The sequence below is a fragment of the Oryzias melastigma genome, linkage group LG16 (genome assembly GCF_002922805.2).
Source record: "Oryzias melastigma strain HK-1 linkage group LG16, ASM292280v2, whole genome shotgun sequence".
NCBI lineage: Eukaryota > Metazoa > Chordata > Actinopteri > Beloniformes > Adrianichthyidae > Oryzias > Oryzias melastigma.
The window spans coordinates 1,246,572-1,264,660 of NC_050527.1; the positions used below are offsets into that span (position 1 = coordinate 1,246,572).

The window sequence follows — 18,089 nt, forward strand, 5'->3', positions numbered from 1 at the left end:
GAACCAGGATCAAACCAAAGTCCAGATCTCTGTTCTGAACTTCACTGCTTCACACCTCCATCATGGAAAGAGAATAACATGTACAGCTGTCTACTGGAAACATGGAGGCTCTGGTGTATCTGTTAATTCATCTTTAACAGCTAATATTAGATGTACGTATGTGTGCTTTACATTTTTGACATCAACACAACAATTACATTTTAATTGTGACAATAATCATAATCTTAAGATATTTATTATTTTTAGATTCCCCTAAAGACACCAGAGTTTCAGTCAGTCCTTCTGGTCCAGTACCAGTACACAGAAGTGTGAGTCTGACATGTATCAGTGATGCCCGTCCAAAAGTAAAAAACTACAGCTGGTACAGAGATGATGGAGAACAGGAGAGTCTTATTGGACATGGAAGAGTTTTAAACATCACAACATCGATTAGTTACAGAGATTATTTCTGCAAAGCTGAAAATGAACTAGGACCTGGAAGTTCTAACATCACTCACATAAATGTTCTCTGTAAGTATAATTATGATCATTTTAAAACCTTTAACGAAATATTCTGTCATAATGTCATTTAACTACTCATACTAACAATGGAAACAAACTTATGTTAGTTAATTTTTTTTTAAATATGCCAATCGGAGACATTGTGTTTAATTTTCTTGTTTTGGTAGGTGAACCATTCAACAAGCATAGCGAAAAAAAATGTTTTTTTTACAATAGCAGCTGACTCAAACATGCTTCTTTTGTGGAGTTGAATCAAACAAACATTACAGCACAGATCCATTAAGTTTCTCCCTGCAAGGATATATAAAAAAAACAATCAATGTTCATAGTCTGTATTAAAACATTTAAATATTGGTCCTTTAATTTAACAGTGCTGATAGCTGACCCTCTGCTGTCATTTCAGTTCCACCATGGATCCGTCCTTTATCCAAATGTACAAAAGCTGGAAACCAGATCAACTGTTCCTGTGAAACTGATGGGAATCCTGCTCCCAATTTGATCTGGTTGTTGAATGGAAAAACAGTCAATCAATCGGAAACAACTAAAATCAACACAGACTCTCTAAATAAAACATATCTGAGGAGCAGCATCATTCTGAGTCTGTCACAGATAAATGATTGCACTACATTGATCTGCTCCAGCTCTAACTACCTCGGATCAACCAAACATCAGTTTAGTTTGAATGATTTAAAGATTCAGGGTGAGTCAACATTTAATTCATCACACATTTGTTTCCCACAAATCTTCTGTTTTTATTTTTATTCTTCCACGAGTTTCCTTCAAGTCTTTGACAATTCCCTGGTTTTATTATACATATCACACTTAAAGTAAATGTTTATGCAGAAAATAGTAGTTTATTAATATTTGTTTTTTTTCTTGTGGCAAAATTTGTTTCTGTAAAGACAAGAAAAGTTATTTTTAATCACTGAAAGCAAAAGTAACATTTGTTTTAAAAAGATAATTTGCTAAAAATTATTTGTGGTTTTCTTTGTCATCATGAAAGACATTTGAGTGTTTTATTTCTTAGAGAAATAACTTTAAGTGACAGAATAGAGAAATAAGTTTAACATATTTGGACTTTGATCTCAAAATGTCTCATTTTTCTCTGTTAATCTCAATCTGTGTTTTAGATGAAGTGTCGCTGCTTCTGATTCTCCGTGTAACTGTTGTTTCACTGATATCAGTGTTTGTGTTGCTGATTGTCATCAGGTTGGTGAGCTTCCTTTACTTTGGTCTCATGTTTGGAGAATCTGATAAGTTATTCTGTAGGTTACATGTGATTAGAACACATTTAAACCTTAAAGACACTTTTTTAGATCAGTAACATTACAAAATGTTCAACTATTTTAGCAACTTTTATGAGAATCTATATATTTCCATCAGTTCTCAGCACAACGTGACCAGTTTGGTTGATCAATTTGTCAAATATCTAGTTTGATGTTTCTAAGCAGCTTCAAACCTGCAGTAAACAGTCGTTTAGCTGCATGATCTGCTGTGTTTTCAGGTTTCTCTACAAGCGCCACAAACTCAAGAACCAGATGATAAGTGAAATCAACACGAATCCACATCCACTGGTAGATAGAAATGAGGTACTTTGGAATAAACTCTGTGCCTTATAGCTCACACTGTATTTTAGCTTCTTTTATTATTTCATTTATTTTCTTGTTTCTCATGTAGGAAGCAGCAGAAGATAAACTTGATTTCAACACCAGTGAGCTGTGAGAAGATTATTCTCATCCCTAAATATCTCTCAGCTTAATCAGTGAAAAATCAGAGAAAATCAGATTTTAATTTTGAAAAGTGCAGTTTACTCCAGAGTGAACCATCTATTCAGCTCCTGATACATTTGTGTCTCAAATAAGATGTTTGTGTGTTTAGTTCATTTTTTTTTTATCTAATTCTTGTTGATCTATTTTTCCATTTAAAAGAAATGTATTGGTATTCATCAGATGTGTTTTTGTCTGGCTTTTGAGCTGTTTTTAAATGCAAGATAATAAAATACTTTTCAAATGTTAAAATAGTTTCTTTTCAAGTCGACCTCTCTGTGAGATAATATGAAATTATTTTCTTTTTTCCCCTTTAAAAATGCATGCACTATTAAGAGAGTTAAAACCTCATAACATTATAGAGTTCTGTTATACACCTTTCTCTTGCAGAAAAAAATGACAACAAATGAGATGAAACATTCAAATGTTGCTCAGCTTGTGGCGAAGTTTAAGAAATCATCAATGACCAGCAAGATTCTGGTGGTCAGAGAAAAAAAAAAACAGTCAGAAAAATGTCAGAACAAAAAGAAATCTAGTTCAGTGCAAAAACTAAAAACAACTAAATAATATTGAAAATAAATCCCTCAGCAGTCCAACAGGAGAGAGCAGGTGGTCCTTTCTAGGTTACGATTTGGACACACAAGTCTCAATTACAGAGCATTAAGAAAGCATGTAAATGGAATATGTAACTATTACCACGATATGAAAACTGTAGAACATGTCGTATTGAAATGTCAGTTGAAATGTCACAAGGCCACATTCAGAAGGCAGGTTGAAGAACTGAACATTTTGTAGAATATTTATGAAATTTTAGAATAAAAACACTGTTTTGTATATTTGTTCCAATTTTTAAGAAAGACAAGCCTGATGGGGAGAATATAAGGTGCACAGGACGTGTCTATTTTGATTTTGTACGACCCACACTCCAGACCAGGAGGTGGCAGTAATGCACCGTTATGTCCCCTGGCAGTAACCCGGCTTGAGTCTAGGGGTGAGGGAGGGGGACAAAGGGGACGATAACATAAACTGGAACCAAACATAAAAGGAACAGTTTATGAAAATAAATGAAAACCTGTGTCCTGAAATGAAGATCAAATTAGTGGGTTTGATTAAGAAAAGAAAACAATCCAAAAGAAAGTGAGAACCTTGGTCAAAAGAAAAATAAGTTAGGGAGACTTCTGACCCAGCTATGATGACCGTCAGAGTCAGCAGCTCCCTGCTAACGGCTGCCTAACAAAACTACCTAATCAAAACAGATCAAACAAAGCCCACAAATCAAGACTACCAAGTCCAAGCCCAAACTAACACAACAAAACCCAGCAATCTACAATTGCTGAGGACAAAAAGTAGTAAAGGACCAAACCAGCACCACACCAAATGAAAACCCAGCCTGCTGCTCTGCTCCCTGCATGGCTGGGTGTGTCCTCCTCTGTCTTAAATAGACACCAGCTGCCAATCAAGACACATTGGCCACACCTGCCAGGTGAGCCAAAGGAAACTGGGTGGAAAGGAGGCCAGGCAGCAGCAGGACGTAACATGTACCATTCTGTTGTTTGCCAACCACCATTAATATTCAATAAAATGATCATAAGAATGAAGCCCCGACCTCCTCCAGCTCCACAGAGCTGAGTAACACAAATGCAATTCTGGAACAGGAAAACCTAATGGATGAATTTTAGGGACTATGAAAAATACACAGAAAAATGTATTCTCTCTAAATGTTGTTATTAATGCACAAAAATTAACTAAAAGATTCTTATTACACTTTGTCTTATTATGTTGATCATTTGTAAAAAGTCTCTACAAGAATTATTTTGAAAGATAATATTTGGCTTCTAGCTTTACAACAAACAAAAAATATCTACAGTATCTCACAAAAGTGAGTACACCCTTTACAATTATGTCGACATTTATTTATATCTTTTCATAGAACAACACTAGTAGCCATTGTCCATCTTGTATAGCAGTGTAAATTTATTTTTTCTTCAAAATCATTTATTATACACACATTAATAGCTTAACTCCTGGTAACACAAGTAAGTACACCCCTAAGTGAAAATGTCAAAATGGAGCACAATGAGTCATTTTTCTTGTCCAGGTTCATGTGCAAAAACAAGTGGGGGCCGCCTCGAAAACTGTGAACAAACCCAATTTCTATCTGTTTTTGAACAGACAGAAACACCACAGTAACAGCCAATAGTAACACTTCTGGGTGGAAAAACATTGAGGTGACTTCCTCATTTTAATAAAACTTCACATGTATAGAAGTTGATAAGAAGTTTGATTAAAATGACTTCCTCATTTTAATCAAACTTCTTATCAACATCTATGCATGTCTCATTTTAGAGGAAGTTTACTCTTCACTTTAAAAAATGCACAGCATGTTAAAGAAACCGCCCTGTGATGGACTGAAGACCTTTAGGAACCTCAGTCAGTCTGAGGTGATCGGCTCCAGCTTCCTGTCTGACATGAACGCCTAAACTGGACAGTCAGGAGACACTGAAGGAGAACCAGGATCAACCCAAAGTCCAGATCTCTGTTCTGAACTTCACACCTCCATTATAAACATTAACAGCAACTAATCTACTAAAGTTATGGTACTTGAAGGTTTCTACTACAGGAAAAGCAGAAGATTATCTCTACGTTACAACCAATGACATTAAACATTCAAATGTTGCTAAACTTGTGGTGAAGTCTAGACAAACATTCATGAACAGGAAGATTCTGGTGATCACAAAGAGTCAGAAAAGGTTATGAAGAAAAAGAAAAAAGCAATTTATTTCAGTGCAAAAACTAAAAACAAGAAAATAACTACAAATATTGGAAATTAATCCCTCAGCATTTAAAACATGAAAGATGTAAAAAAGGGTTTAGGGTTTTAACAAGTCTGCAGCACGTTTGTGCAGGAAGGAAGAGAGTGAGTAAAAAAAAAGTTCTATGACAATAAAGTTTAATGTTATTGTCCTAGAAGTCTTTAAAAGTTTTGTTAAAAGCTTATTAAGATGGTCAGAACTGGTTGCACAGTGTTGTAGTGGTTAACACCTCTGTCTCACAGTGAGAAGTCTCTGGTTCAAATGTCGGGTTAATTCTGTGTAGAGTTTGCATGTTTTCCTCGTGTCCTCTGTGTTTTATTTGTTACAGGAGTTATGTTCTACAGAAAAGAAATGATTAACAACATCAACAGAAGATTCATCTGTAGTTTTTGGAATATCTGTAACTATAGATATATCTAATGGTTTTAAAGCCTCAGTTTTATTTCATGATGTGATGCTCTGTATTGAAGCTTCACACTGTGTGCTGGTGTGGAGCAGGGAAGGAGGAGTTTCACAGTGCACAGAGGCTTGTTTCTTCCAGGGCAGGGGTGTCAAACTCAATGACACAAGGGGCCAAAATCCAAAACAAACCTTAGGTCGTAGGCTGAACAGGACAAACATTTATTAAATACTCTAAAACTACATTTTTAAAAACTTTTAAACTGTAACATTTTAATGTAATTATAAACTAGATATATAGCATTACCTGCGATAATGCTAGTGAGAATGCTGTAAGCTGAATTTAACCACTGAAGATGATAGTGCTGATAGCTGAAGATGCTGAAGCTGATAGCTAAAAATGCTGAATCTAATAGCCAGCTAAAATATTAGCTTGATATCAAATTACCCCCCCCCCCAAAAAAAAGAACAGGCTAGCCAAAACAAGCATTTGCAGAAAAATATCTAAACATCAAAATAGCGTAAAAAAGCTGAATAAAAGCCTAAATTAGCCAGAACAGCTAGCATGAAAATCTTAGCTAAACTGCAACATAGCCTTAAAAAGCCCAAATTAGCTAAAATATCTATCATGTAGCTCAAATATTAGCTAAACTCCAAAATAGCCTAAAAAGTAAATGCCAAAGTAGTTTAAAAAAGGTAGCAGAATGGCAATTTTTAAAACTTTAAAACCATAACGTTTAATATACATATCAATAATAAAAAGGCAGGAATATTATTCCGGTATAAATCATAAAAAAATTAAATGTTTAACTCTCCATACAAATATATTTTGTCAAGTTATAAATGAGCGCAAGATAACATCGGGCCAGCCACCTCGATGAGCTCCCCCTCTGAAATGTTTTAATGGAAGTTGTTTTTATATCGTTTTTTTTAAATTGCTCTTAATAAATTATATTTTAATATTTACCCCGTAAATATTGTGTTGTTGCAACCTCACACCCGTGTCGCCACATATAAGTGACTCTTTTCCTCTGACGTGAACTCAACTCACGTCTGCATTTGCTGTGTTTGGTCTTGACAGACACAAGTTTCCACACAGGCAGGTTTTAAAGAAGTTCCTCATTTTTAGCTTTCAGCTGCAAACTAAGTTAACTTCTGTAAAAACTTCATCAGAATCTAGAGATCCTTTTTCACCACTGCTGTGTGTTTGAGCTGGAACAGCAAAAAAGGTAAAAAGAAATACTTTTTTCCCTGTTCTTCAACTGAGATCGACATGCTGATTTCTGTGTTGAGTTTCTTTATTTCTTACAAAACTTATTGTTTAGTTGTGGATTTTAGAAAACGTTAAATTTATCACGTGTGATACAATTAATATTTAAAATATTGCTAATAACTTTAGCGTTTGATGCTTTTCAGTGATAAATAATTAAATAAATAACGACCAAATAATTAAAAACAACCATCCAAAAAATATTATCTTCTTTGTAAATATGTCTTTGACTCAAACATCTTTGAGAAATGTGTTGGTTTTAATTTGATTTGGTGGAATTGTGAAGAACTTATTAAAAAGGAAATGAATACGTTTTTTGTAGTGTTGTATAAATTAGGCCGATTCTTGGTCGAAGCAGCAAGAAAAATCTGAAAACACAACAAAACGATTAGTAATAGTGTTTTGGTTATCTCAAAATGATCTTGTTTGCTTCTTTCTTATTCTGCGTAATTTCACTATTTTTGTTTGTTTTCAAGTTTAAATTTATAGTGTACTTTTTAGTGCTGCTACTTCAGCATTAATAATACTTATTTTTATATTTGCATGACAATTTTTGAATATTTTAGTATTAATATATTTTAGGATACAATTATTTTCTTAAATTTGGGTATTTGATATTAATTATTTTTTTCATTAGATTTTTGCATAAATGACATTTTTAAACGTAACATCAGTTTACTTTTAGCTACAATAAAAGGACAAAATGAGTGAGACTTGTCATTGTTTTATGTTATTTTATTTTGACTCATTAAATTGTGATTTTCATGATTGCAGATGGCTGGAATTCAAACTATATTTACACTTTTTGTGGTCTGTCTGATGAAGGGTGAGTGAAAATTAAATCTGATTTATAAAAACACAAAAATCTTCATTTAAATAAGTCAAGTTTTATTTGACATTTTGTAATATCTTTGACTAGAAAAGACAAATGTTGATAATTTATTCCTCATGTTGTTTATAAACATTTTAAAATAGTTAAAATAATGTAAATTATACATTTTAACTGATTTGAAATAATGTGAATGAACATTTTGCAAATGTGAACCTTTAGATTATTAAAACTGTTTTTCTCTCTAAGGTTTGTTGTTTTCTCTTTCAGGTTTTCTGTGCATACAGACTAAGAGAGAGTTTAATATCAGAATACCAGAGACTGTTGAGGTTCTGACTGGATCATGTTTGACCATCCCTTGTTCCTTTGATATAAGAGAAGAATATGATGGGAATTTAAATAAAGACTGTGAAGGAAAATGGGTTTACCCTGACACTAAAACCCCAAAATTAAAACCAGTTAAAGAAATAGGAAATTTAACAGAGAAGAACTGCACTTCCACCTTCTTGAAAATGAATTATGGTCATGCTGGTAAATCTCAATTCAGACTGGAATGTGACAATAGACTAAAATGGACTTTTACTAATCCGACTGTGACTGTTGAGGTCAAAGGTAAGTTTACGTTATTGCACAAAAGGTTTAAAATGTAGTACATTTTGCAATCAAACATTCCTGGAAATCAGACAACAAACAACCTCAAACTGTTTCTTCCTCCCAGGTCGTCCTCCCTCACCGACTCTGAGTCCATCAGCTCTGACAGTGAAGGAGGGAACCTCAGTCAGTCTGACGTGCTCGGCTCCAGCTTCCTGTCCGTCTCATCCTCCAACTCTGACATGGACGCCCAAACTGGCTGATAGTCAGGAGACACTGAAGGAGAACCAGGATCAAACCAAAGTCCAGATCTCTGTTCTGAACTTCACTGCTTCACACCTCCATCATGGAAAGACAATAACATGTACAGCTGTCTACTGGAAACATGGAGGCTCTGGTGTATCTGTTAACTCATCTTTTACAGCTGATATTACATGTATGTTTGTGTGCTTTACATTTTTGACATAAACATAACAATTGCATTTTAATTGTGACAATAATCATAATCTTAAGATATATATATTTTTTTAATTTTTAGATTCCCCTAAAGACACCAGAGTTTCAGTCAGTCCTTCTGGTCCAGTACCAGTACACATAAGTGTTAGTCTGACGTGTATCAGTGATGCCCGTCCTGAAGTAAAGAACTACAGCTGGTACAGAGCTGATGGAGAACAGGAGACTCTTATTGGACATGGGAGAGTTTTAAACATCACAACATCGATTAGTTACAGAGATTATTTCTGCAAAGCTGAAAATGAACTAGGACCTGGATGTTCTAACATCACTCACATAAATGTTCTCTGTAAGTATAATTATGATCACTTTAAAACCTTTAACTAAATATTCTGTCATAATGTCATTTAACTACTCATACTGACAATGGAAACAAACACACGCTAGTTAGTTTTTCTTAAATATACCAATCAGAGACATTGTGTTTAATTTTCTTGTTTTGGTAGGTGAATCATTCAACAAGCATAGTGAAAAAAATGTAGATTTTTTTGTGGAGATGAATCAAACAAACATTAAAGCACAGATCCATTAAGTTTCTCCCTGCAAGAATATAAAAAAAACAATAAGCGTTCATAGTCTGTATTAAAACATTTAAATATTTGTCCTTTAATTTAACAGTGCTGATAGCTGACCATCTGCTGTCATTTCAGTTCCACCATGGATCCGTCCTTTATCTAATTGTACAAAAGCTGGAAACCAGATCAACTGTTCCTGTGAAACTGATGGGAATCCTGCTCCCACTTTGACCTGGTCTTTGAATGAGAAAACAGTTAATCATTCTGAAACAACTAAAATCAACACAGACTCTTTAAATAAAACATATCTGAGGAGCAGCATCATTCTGAGTCTGTCACAGATGAACAATTTCACTACATTGATCTGCTCCAGCTCTAACTACCTCGGATCAACCAAACATCAGTTTAGTTTGAATGACCTAAAGACTCCAGGTGAGTTAAAAGTAAATACATCACAACGATTCAAACAAACCAAATGACAAATACAAAGCATTGGTGAAAAATTAGTTTTTTTTTCAGTTACGACAGAGTAACCATGCTTTTAAGTAATACGTTTAAAGCTTTTTGGTAATCATTAAAATTTTTCTTCAAACAAAACTTAATTGAAAATAATGTTTTTCTACAGAAAACTGTAGATTTTAATTAACTGTAGTGAGACATAATGAACCCCATATCTGTGAAGCATCCTTGGAAAATGTGTCTAAATTTAGAATTAGTACGTTTGTCCAACTCTTTTTTATATTTCAATAGCTTTAAAAAAGAATAAGCAAATACGTACCTTGTATGCTGTCCTTTTATAAGTTAGATTTTCCACTGGTACATTTCCTAAAGCAGCAGCTTTAACTGGCCAACAATGGAAAAATACATATTTTTATAGCATTTAATATTCTTTAATTGTTAACAAGACAGAATCTTAGCAAGATAGACAACACCAGACTGTCAGGATGTGAAAAAATACTGATCATTTTTAATCCTAATTTCTGTTCCAGATGAAGAGCCGCTGCTTCTGATTATTCTATTAACTGTTTCTTTGCTGGTTCTCATGTGTGTTTTGCTGTTCGTCATCAGGTTGGTGATTTTACTTTACTTTAGTTTCATGTTTTAGAAGGATGACAGCAATAAAAGTTGTCAGGGAATTGACCAAAACTTTATTAGCATCTTCATTGAGTTGATTCAATCTAGCTTTTGGTAAATCTTTTGACTGATTAAGTCATGCTCGTACATCACAGACACTCTGCTGTGTTTTCAGGTTCCTCAATAAGCGTCATAAACTCAACAAGGGTCCATTAGCAGAGACAAACGAGGTACTCTGAAATTATCTCTGTGCCTCGCAGTTACTCACATTAACTTTTTATTCAGTTTCTGGAGGTTATGTGTTTAAATTTAACTGCATTCAAAGCTAAACTGATTATTTTTATTTATTTGATGATTTTCTGATGCAGGAAACAGCAGAAGACAACATTTATGCAAGCACCAGTGAGCTGGGAGAAGAAGACGCTGCTGAGCCTCTAAATGACTCTCAGAGAACCAGTGATAATTTTTCAAGTTCAGCTTCAACTGAAGGACTCAGTGTCAGCCCTGGAAATGATCAGGAAGATGTGACGTACGCCAGCGTCACTTTTAAGGCCAAAAGGAACAGCAAAGCAGGAAAGAAATCTGGAGACTTTAGCGTCTGTGAAAAGTCCTGTCAGACAGAGGAAAGGTTTGTGGTCGAGGACGCCGGGAAGAATTTTGTCCGCAATGCCCTTGAGATGGGAACTGTGTACGCAGAGGTGGTGACAAAAAAGAAAGTGGAGTGTGAATATGCTTCAGTTAATTTTAAAACAAAGACTAATAAGACGGCATAGAAACAAAGAATATGTTAGGCCTGGAGTAGAAGAACATTCCTCTGATACACAGCAGTAATTGATAGAATGAATTAGCTATTAATCCGTTCTAGTTCAAGATGATTTCAACAAACATCAGTTTTAACCTGATCAAAAGCTGGGAATACTAACAAGTTCAGAAACATTATCCTAAAATTTTTGCCAAAGTAGCTCAAAAAAAAAAAAAAAATGTCTGTTTAATAAACATAAAAAACATGTTTTCGGAAGATTTGGAGTCTGAAGTTAAAAAATAAAGAGGGTTGCACAGTGGTGCAGTGGTTAGCACCCTCTCTCCATAGTGAGAAGGCCTCGGTTTGAATATCATCCTTTCTGTGTGAATTTCTGTGGGTTTTTCTCCAAGCACTCTGGTTTCCTCCCAAAAAACATATTCCATAGTTTTTTTGACATCTCCGAATTACCCCTAGACGTGCATGTGAGTGTATGTGGTTGTGTGGCCCTTTAACAGACTAGCAACCTGTCCATGGTGAACCCTTTCTTTGTGTAACAGTAGCTGGGATAGGCTCCAGCAACCCAATGACTCCTAGAGAAATTAAGCAGGTTTTAAAAAATTGATGTATGGATTTATTATTTAAAAAAACGGTCACATTTGTACTTCAAGAATTTCTAAGGAATTGCAACAATTGTTTTGTTGCAGATGCTTTCTACAGAAGATGTTAAACTGTTTTTGTATGACTGCCTTTTTGCTTCTATCTTTAAGTGGAATTAAACAAGAAGACCAAAGTGGTCAGATTCCACAGAACTAACTTCACAATTTTAAATGTAGCAACAAAAGAATGTGTCCAGACTACTAGTTCTGCTTCTTTGCGGTAGAATTAGCAATCATCTTGTTCTACTTGCTGGTTTTACTTCCATTTAGGGTGATCAGCTGCTTTAAAGTGTGGTTACTGTAGAGTCTTCACCCTTGAAAACTGTTTAGGCAAGGCAGGTTTATTTGTATAGCACATTTCATGTACAGAGACAATTCAAGTTTTTTCAGTTTAAACACAGTGTGTGTAATATATATATATATGTGTAAACATTTGAATAACCTGGGCAATTAATCATTTGGTTCACCTGTGTAAATTATTATGACATCAGCATATAATGCCATCTTATGCTCATCCCCCCTAATAAGTACTCCTTTCACATCATCAGTTTGCCAAATCAATTGAGCAAGGGCTACAATGTAGAGGGCAAAAAGGAGGAGTGAAAGCCCACATCCCTGTCTTGTTCCGTGCTCCAGTTCAAAAGAGTTTGATCGTTGACCATTAATTTTTATACGAGCGGTTGGGTTTGTGTACAGTGATTTTATTATTTTGATGAATTTGCAATAAAACTCTAATCTCATGCTTCCTGTCACGTCACATGATATCATAATTGTTTGTGAGCATGTAAACAGACAACATGCATTAATGCCAAATGTTTGCATACAGCAAGCTCCATGTTGGGTCAAGTTCTCATTTATCCAGGTAAAACAGCATTAATTTTCACTGTTATGCAGATGATACACAGTTGTATTTATCCATTAAACCAGACCAGAATGACCACATAGAGAAACTTGATTCCTGCATCAGAAACATTAAGACCTGGATGACAATAAATTACCTCCTCCCTTACCCAGAAAAAACTGAGGTCATTATACTGGGCCCTAAACACCTGAGAGATGCTCTCTCAGATCAGAAAGTCTCCCTGGATGGCCTAATATTGCCTTAAATTCCACAGTCAGAAACTGGGGGGTTTTATTTGACCAAGATTTATCATTTAAGGCTCACATATCACAAACTTGTAAAACTGCATTTTTTTCACCTACGCAATATAGCTAGGATCAGAAATATGTTATCTGAAATTGATACTCAATATCTCATCCATGCACTTGTTACGTCTAGACTGGATTACTGTAACTCTTTACTAACAGTATACCCTAAAAGTTCTTTAAAAAGTTTTCAGCTTGTTCAGAATGCAGGAATTAGCAGAAAAGAACACATCACTCCTGCATTAGCTTCCCTTCACTGGCTCCCAGTTGAATCCAGAATCAAGTTCAAAATCCTGCTATTAAATGCCGTATACTTGTATAGCGCTTTCTACCTTCCTTCGAAGGCCCAAAGCGCTTCACAGTCACAGACCCATTCACACACACATTCACACACTGGTGGTGGCTCCCCTGCCGAACACTGGCGCCAACCTTCCACAAGAGGCAATTCGGGGTTCAGTGACTTGCTCAAGAACACTTCGACACATGGGCGGGTAAGGCGGGAATCGAACCCGCAATCTTCCGATCAGGAGTCGATCGCCCTACCGCTGCACCACGGTCGCCCTTATATGTCAACATATGAGGTTCTGAATTGTGTGGCCCCATCCTATATTAAAGATCTTGTAGTTCCTTACAAATCAATCAGAACACTTCGCTCACAAAATGTAGGACTGCTTGTGGTTCCTAGAATTTATAAAAGTACAGTTGGAGGTAGAACCTTCAGCCACCAAGCCCCTGCTCTGTGGAATTAGCTCCCAGCTCATGTCAAAGAGGCCAGTACAGTGCCAACACGCAGAACTAGGCTTAAAATATTCATCTTTGGACAGGCGTACTACCAGGTTAGCTAGTGAGTCTAGATTAATTCTGATACTTTGAAAAAAATAATTTTCTATCATTGTTATTATTAATGTTTGAAATGTGATAACTTTACATTTATTTGTAATATATATTTAACTAAAATTTCAGAGAAAGTATATTAAAGGATATAACCTAATAATCTAACAGAGTTTTGTTAAATGCAGGTTTCAACTACATAAAAAAGCAGAAGATTATCTCTACGTTACAACGACTGACATTAAACATTCAAATGTTGCGAAACTTGTGGCAAACATTCATGACCAGCAAGATTCTGGTGATCATAAAGAGCCAGTAAAGCTATGCGAAGAAAAAGAAAAATGCAATCAATTTCAGTGCAAAAACTAAAAATAAGTAAATAACTACAAATATTGGAAGTGAATCCCTCAGCAATCCATTTTAAAAAAAGGAAACATGTAAAATAGGGTTAAGGGTTTAGGATTTTAACAAGTCTGTAGCACGTCTGTTTGTGCAGAGAGGAAGAGTTAGTGAAAATAAGCTTTATTACATTCAAGGTTATTGTCCCAGAAGTCTCTAAAAGTTTTTTTTCTTTTTTTTTTAAAGCTAATTAAGATGGTCAGTAGTAATTACACAGTGTTGTAGTGGTTAACACCTTTGTCTCACAGGCTGTGTCCAAATTCAGTCGATGGCCAGGTCCTTCGTAAAGTGGGTAGACCGGATGTTAAGGGCTTTGAATTTGGATGGTTGTAACAAACATTAGGTTATTTTAATGTAAGTTAACAAAAAAACAAAAAATCAGGGTATGTTCAATGTCCCCACAGATGAATAAATATATATATATTTTAATAACTTAAAGCTTACTCAAACTTCACATATACAATTTTTTTAATGAATGAACCAAACGTCCTTTTTTTCAAACACCAAAACGTTTTCCCCTCCCACAGAACCGGTCCACCTTAAGAGTTCAAAGTCCAAAAATAAACCCGAAACGCTACGTGTCCGTGTCCCGTAATCCGTCCGAACAAGGGCAAATACAAGGGAAAAAAATAGTCTCTCTGGTATACCAGGAAAAAAAATAGTTTAGGGCGCCCTAAGAAAAAGAAAATGTGCAGATCTCACCCAGCGCAGGCCTCGCACTGTTCGCTACGTCCAGATGCGCGCGTCGAGAAACCAGCTGATGGGCGTCCTCCGGTTTGACGTCTCCGGGCTTTGAACTGGACAAAAGCTGGAATGCCACCAAACAGGGGTGCAGATCTTTCCCGGAGAAGGAAGGTTTTGTTCCTTGATTTGTGATCGCCTCCAAGACGCGTCTCCTCCTGGCGTTTTCCGGTTTCCTTCCTCCTCGCGTCATCCCGACACCAGCCCAATTAATAAACTTGGAAGGGGGCGTGGCCACCTTTCCTCCAGGTAAACGGCTCACAGCAAACAAAAATAATACATACAAAAAAAACACTCAAAAAGACCACAACCAATTTTACAGCAGACTTCAAATGTTCACAGAAACCCATATTTTAATTTCTGTAATTCTTATGCTCAGATTTATGGCTCTTGTTATGTTTTTTTTTTTTCTTTTTTTTTTTGCTTAACATTCAAGATACCATATAAAAAATTTACAAACACAGTGACTATGTCACATGGTCTAGCCTTGTTTTTTTATTTTTTTTTTTTATTTTTAATTACTTTATTGCACAAAATGCAAGTAGGTCTGGCCTTGCTGGCTAATTTCCTGTAGCCTAGACACAGTGAGTTGAACATGTTCTGAAGCATGAAGCTCGAAATGTTTGAGTTATTTGATTCAACTTTTGATTTTGGAGGAGTTGGAGCGGATGCATCGCCGTTGGGGGCACTTGCTATTTTAGTGGCTGAGAAAAAAAATATGCAGGTACTGTGTACAAACGCTTAAAAAAGACTTCTACAAGCTCTTTACATATTTTCTTTAGCTAGTTTCATGGATATATTTATTTAGCAACTGCATTACAGGTCTGACATATACAATTACTGAATTTGTGGGTTTGAAGAGTATCAAAGTTTTGTTTATTTCACACAAGTTGTTGCAGTAAATGCAACTGAGTATAAGTAACTACCTTTTTTCTGAGCATAAAAAACATGTAAGAAATAATTAGTTTAATTTTATTAATCAGTCTACAATAGGGCTAAATGTTAATTTTATCTTCTGACCTCTTTTATTGCTGAAATTAATTTTTTAACAATTTTACTCTACTCTTATTTGAAATCAATACAAGTGGTATTTAAGTATTTTGTTATTCAGGTGTTCACCTAAGTATAATGATGTGTTGTAGTATAGCAACAAAATACGTAAAACCACATGTTTTCAATAAAAATGTATTTCTTGTGTATTTCTTTTTTAACCAGTCTAGACCCCTGTAATGTAGACTCAACCTGAGTCTCCCAATCCTGGAACATTTTTTTTTTTTAACAGTGAAGATCCAAGACCAGACTTCAGAGTGAACAGGGACTCCCTTGCAGTCCTCCTAATAAAAACATTTTCTTTTTACAAAAGATTTCCGATTGTGCATGTATTATTACATATGTATGTATTTATGGATCATTTTTGGTCATGCAGGATCCGTCGACAGCCAGCCCTGCAAACTTTGATGATGGACGATGCAGTTAAGAAGCATCCTGAATATCTCTGCAGATCATCCTGCATGATTTTCTAATCACCACGAGCAAAGTTCCAGCTATGGGTTTCATCTGAAGTACCCCATCCATGTCGACCATCTTTGTAACTAGTCGTAAGTGTTACAATGAATTCATGACAATTACTGTTTTGGATTTATACTTTTATTTAAATTAACAAATCAAAAATTGTTAATATATCAAATATAAACGTCATTTATCTATTTTCAGAAATCTAAGTTATTCATTTATTGTCATTTTTTTTCCGGCAGACTGAAAAGTTCGACAAAAGTCTCCCTCCTTATCCCACTTTTTCCTGGGCTGTAAGCCCCAGTTTCTCCAGAATTGTCCTGAAAAATACAAAAAATAAAAAGAAAGAGAGATAACAGGTTTAATCCCAATCAAAAATATTTCACATTAAAACACAAAAGACACTAAACTCTACTACAGGGGTCACCAACTCTATTCCTTGTGAGCTCCTGCCCTGCTTGTTTAGCAGCTAACCCTGTTTCAGCTACTTCTGGTCACCTGGATCAGGTGTGTTCAGTCAATCAGAAACTGAGCTCATTCCATCCAGCTAATCAGTAATTACTGAAGCAGGGTTATCTGCAAAATAAGCAGGGCAATGTAGCTCATGAAAAACAAGGCTGGTGATGCCTGCTCTAATGTGACGAAGACGTATATAAATGTATGATTTACCTCCATGCCAGAGCAGCCGAAAATTTTGGGCCAGTGAAAAGATGATCATTTTCACCCCTGAGCTTTATAAAAGCTTCCGTCTGTTCTTTGGTCCTTAAAAGGACATAAAATGTTTTAAAGTAACATTTTAAAAAAATACAGTTTTTATTACGAAAGAAAAAAAATAGTGAACGAGCGAAGAGCATCTGCAGGATCTAGCATACGAGCAGAGACCGCTATATAAGCACTTTTATTGTATAATTTCAGATAAAAATAACGTTAAAATGTTTTAAGTTAATCATCAAAACCATAAACTTAACAGTTTACAATTTTTACTTACATTAAAAAGTGAAATTTCCGGGTCCCGCATCAAAGTCCACCGTTGTCAGAAAAATCTTCGGATCTTGGGATATGAGCAGCAAAGGATGATACACCAGAGCGATCCTTGAATTTGGGAAAAGGAAGGCCGCATTCGTTGGCTGCATTTGAAGTAGCTGTTGAATTTGGACAGCACTTGTAGCGGCGCTATGACGTCAGCAGCCGACATATGCTGCCAAGGAGGACACAGCCGCTGAATTTGGACACAGCCATAGTGAGAAGGCCCTGGTTCAAATGTCGGGTCATTTCTGTGAGTACTTTGCATGTTCTCATGTGAGGGTTTCAAAAACATGCTTCATAGGTTATTTGGATGCCCTAAATTGCCCTTTAATTGTGATTATCAGTGTGTGGTCCTGGAACAGACTGTTGACCTGTCCACCTTCACCCGACGGTAACTGGGAAAGCCTCCAAAAGCTCCGCACCCATAAAAAGATTCAGTTTAAAACAGACTCACAGTTGATCAGTCAGCTGCAGAGTCTTTGAACACAGACGACTTCTTGATCCCCTGGACTGATTCATTCATAAAGACAGTCACAAAGGTGAGTGGAATCATGCAGATTACCTGTCAGCTCCTCAAAGATGGAGGTGGAGACAGAGATCATGGTAATGAAGTCCCAACCTCCTCCAGCTCCACAGAGCTGAGTAAAATAAATGCAATTCTGCAACAGGGAAACCTAAATGGTTACTTTTGGCGACTATGAAAAATACACCGATAGTCATTTTCTCAAACGGCTGTATAAAACATGAATGAATGAATGAATGAAT

General features: G+C 35.7%; 1 protein-coding gene and 2 long non-coding RNA genes across 6 annotated transcripts in view; 2 read left to right on the forward strand and 1 right to left on the reverse strand.

Annotated features, from left to right (window-relative positions):
- Positions 1-3,155, forward strand: part of LOC112143778 (hemicentin-1) — an 8,657-nt gene extending 5,502 nt beyond the window's left edge. For 2 of the 4 annotated variants that reach the window (XM_036215939.1, XM_036215940.1), the window contains 6 exons: positions 26-152; positions 247-510; positions 905-1,201; positions 1,632-1,710; positions 2,006-2,090; positions 2,179-3,155. In XM_036215939.1, coding sequence (XP_036071832.1) covers positions 26-152; positions 247-510; positions 905-1,201; positions 1,632-1,710; positions 2,006-2,090; positions 2,179-2,223 — 897 coding nt within the window. In that variant the 3' untranslated portion in view covers positions 2,224-3,155. The remainder of the gene's footprint in view (positions 1-25; positions 153-246; positions 511-904; positions 1,202-1,631; positions 1,711-2,005; positions 2,091-2,178) is intronic. The other 2 variants (XM_036215941.1, XM_036215942.1) reach the window with 1 other exon arrangement.
- Positions 3,156-6,613: 3,458 nt separating this feature from the next.
- LOC112143890 lies at positions 6,614-8,001 on the forward strand. The gene is made up of 3 exons (XR_002918813.2): positions 6,614-6,708; positions 7,524-7,575; positions 7,849-8,001. It is a non-coding gene; the product is annotated as an uncharacterized LOC112143890 (long non-coding RNA).
- Positions 8,002-14,208: 6,207 nt separating this feature from the next.
- Positions 14,209-18,064, reverse strand: LOC118599824. Its single transcript, XR_004949328.1, has 2 exons — positions 16,968-18,064; positions 14,209-16,618 (listed from the first exon to the last, which is right to left on the reverse strand). It is a non-coding gene; the product is annotated as an uncharacterized LOC118599824 (long non-coding RNA).
- Positions 18,065-18,089: the final 25 nt, after the last annotated feature.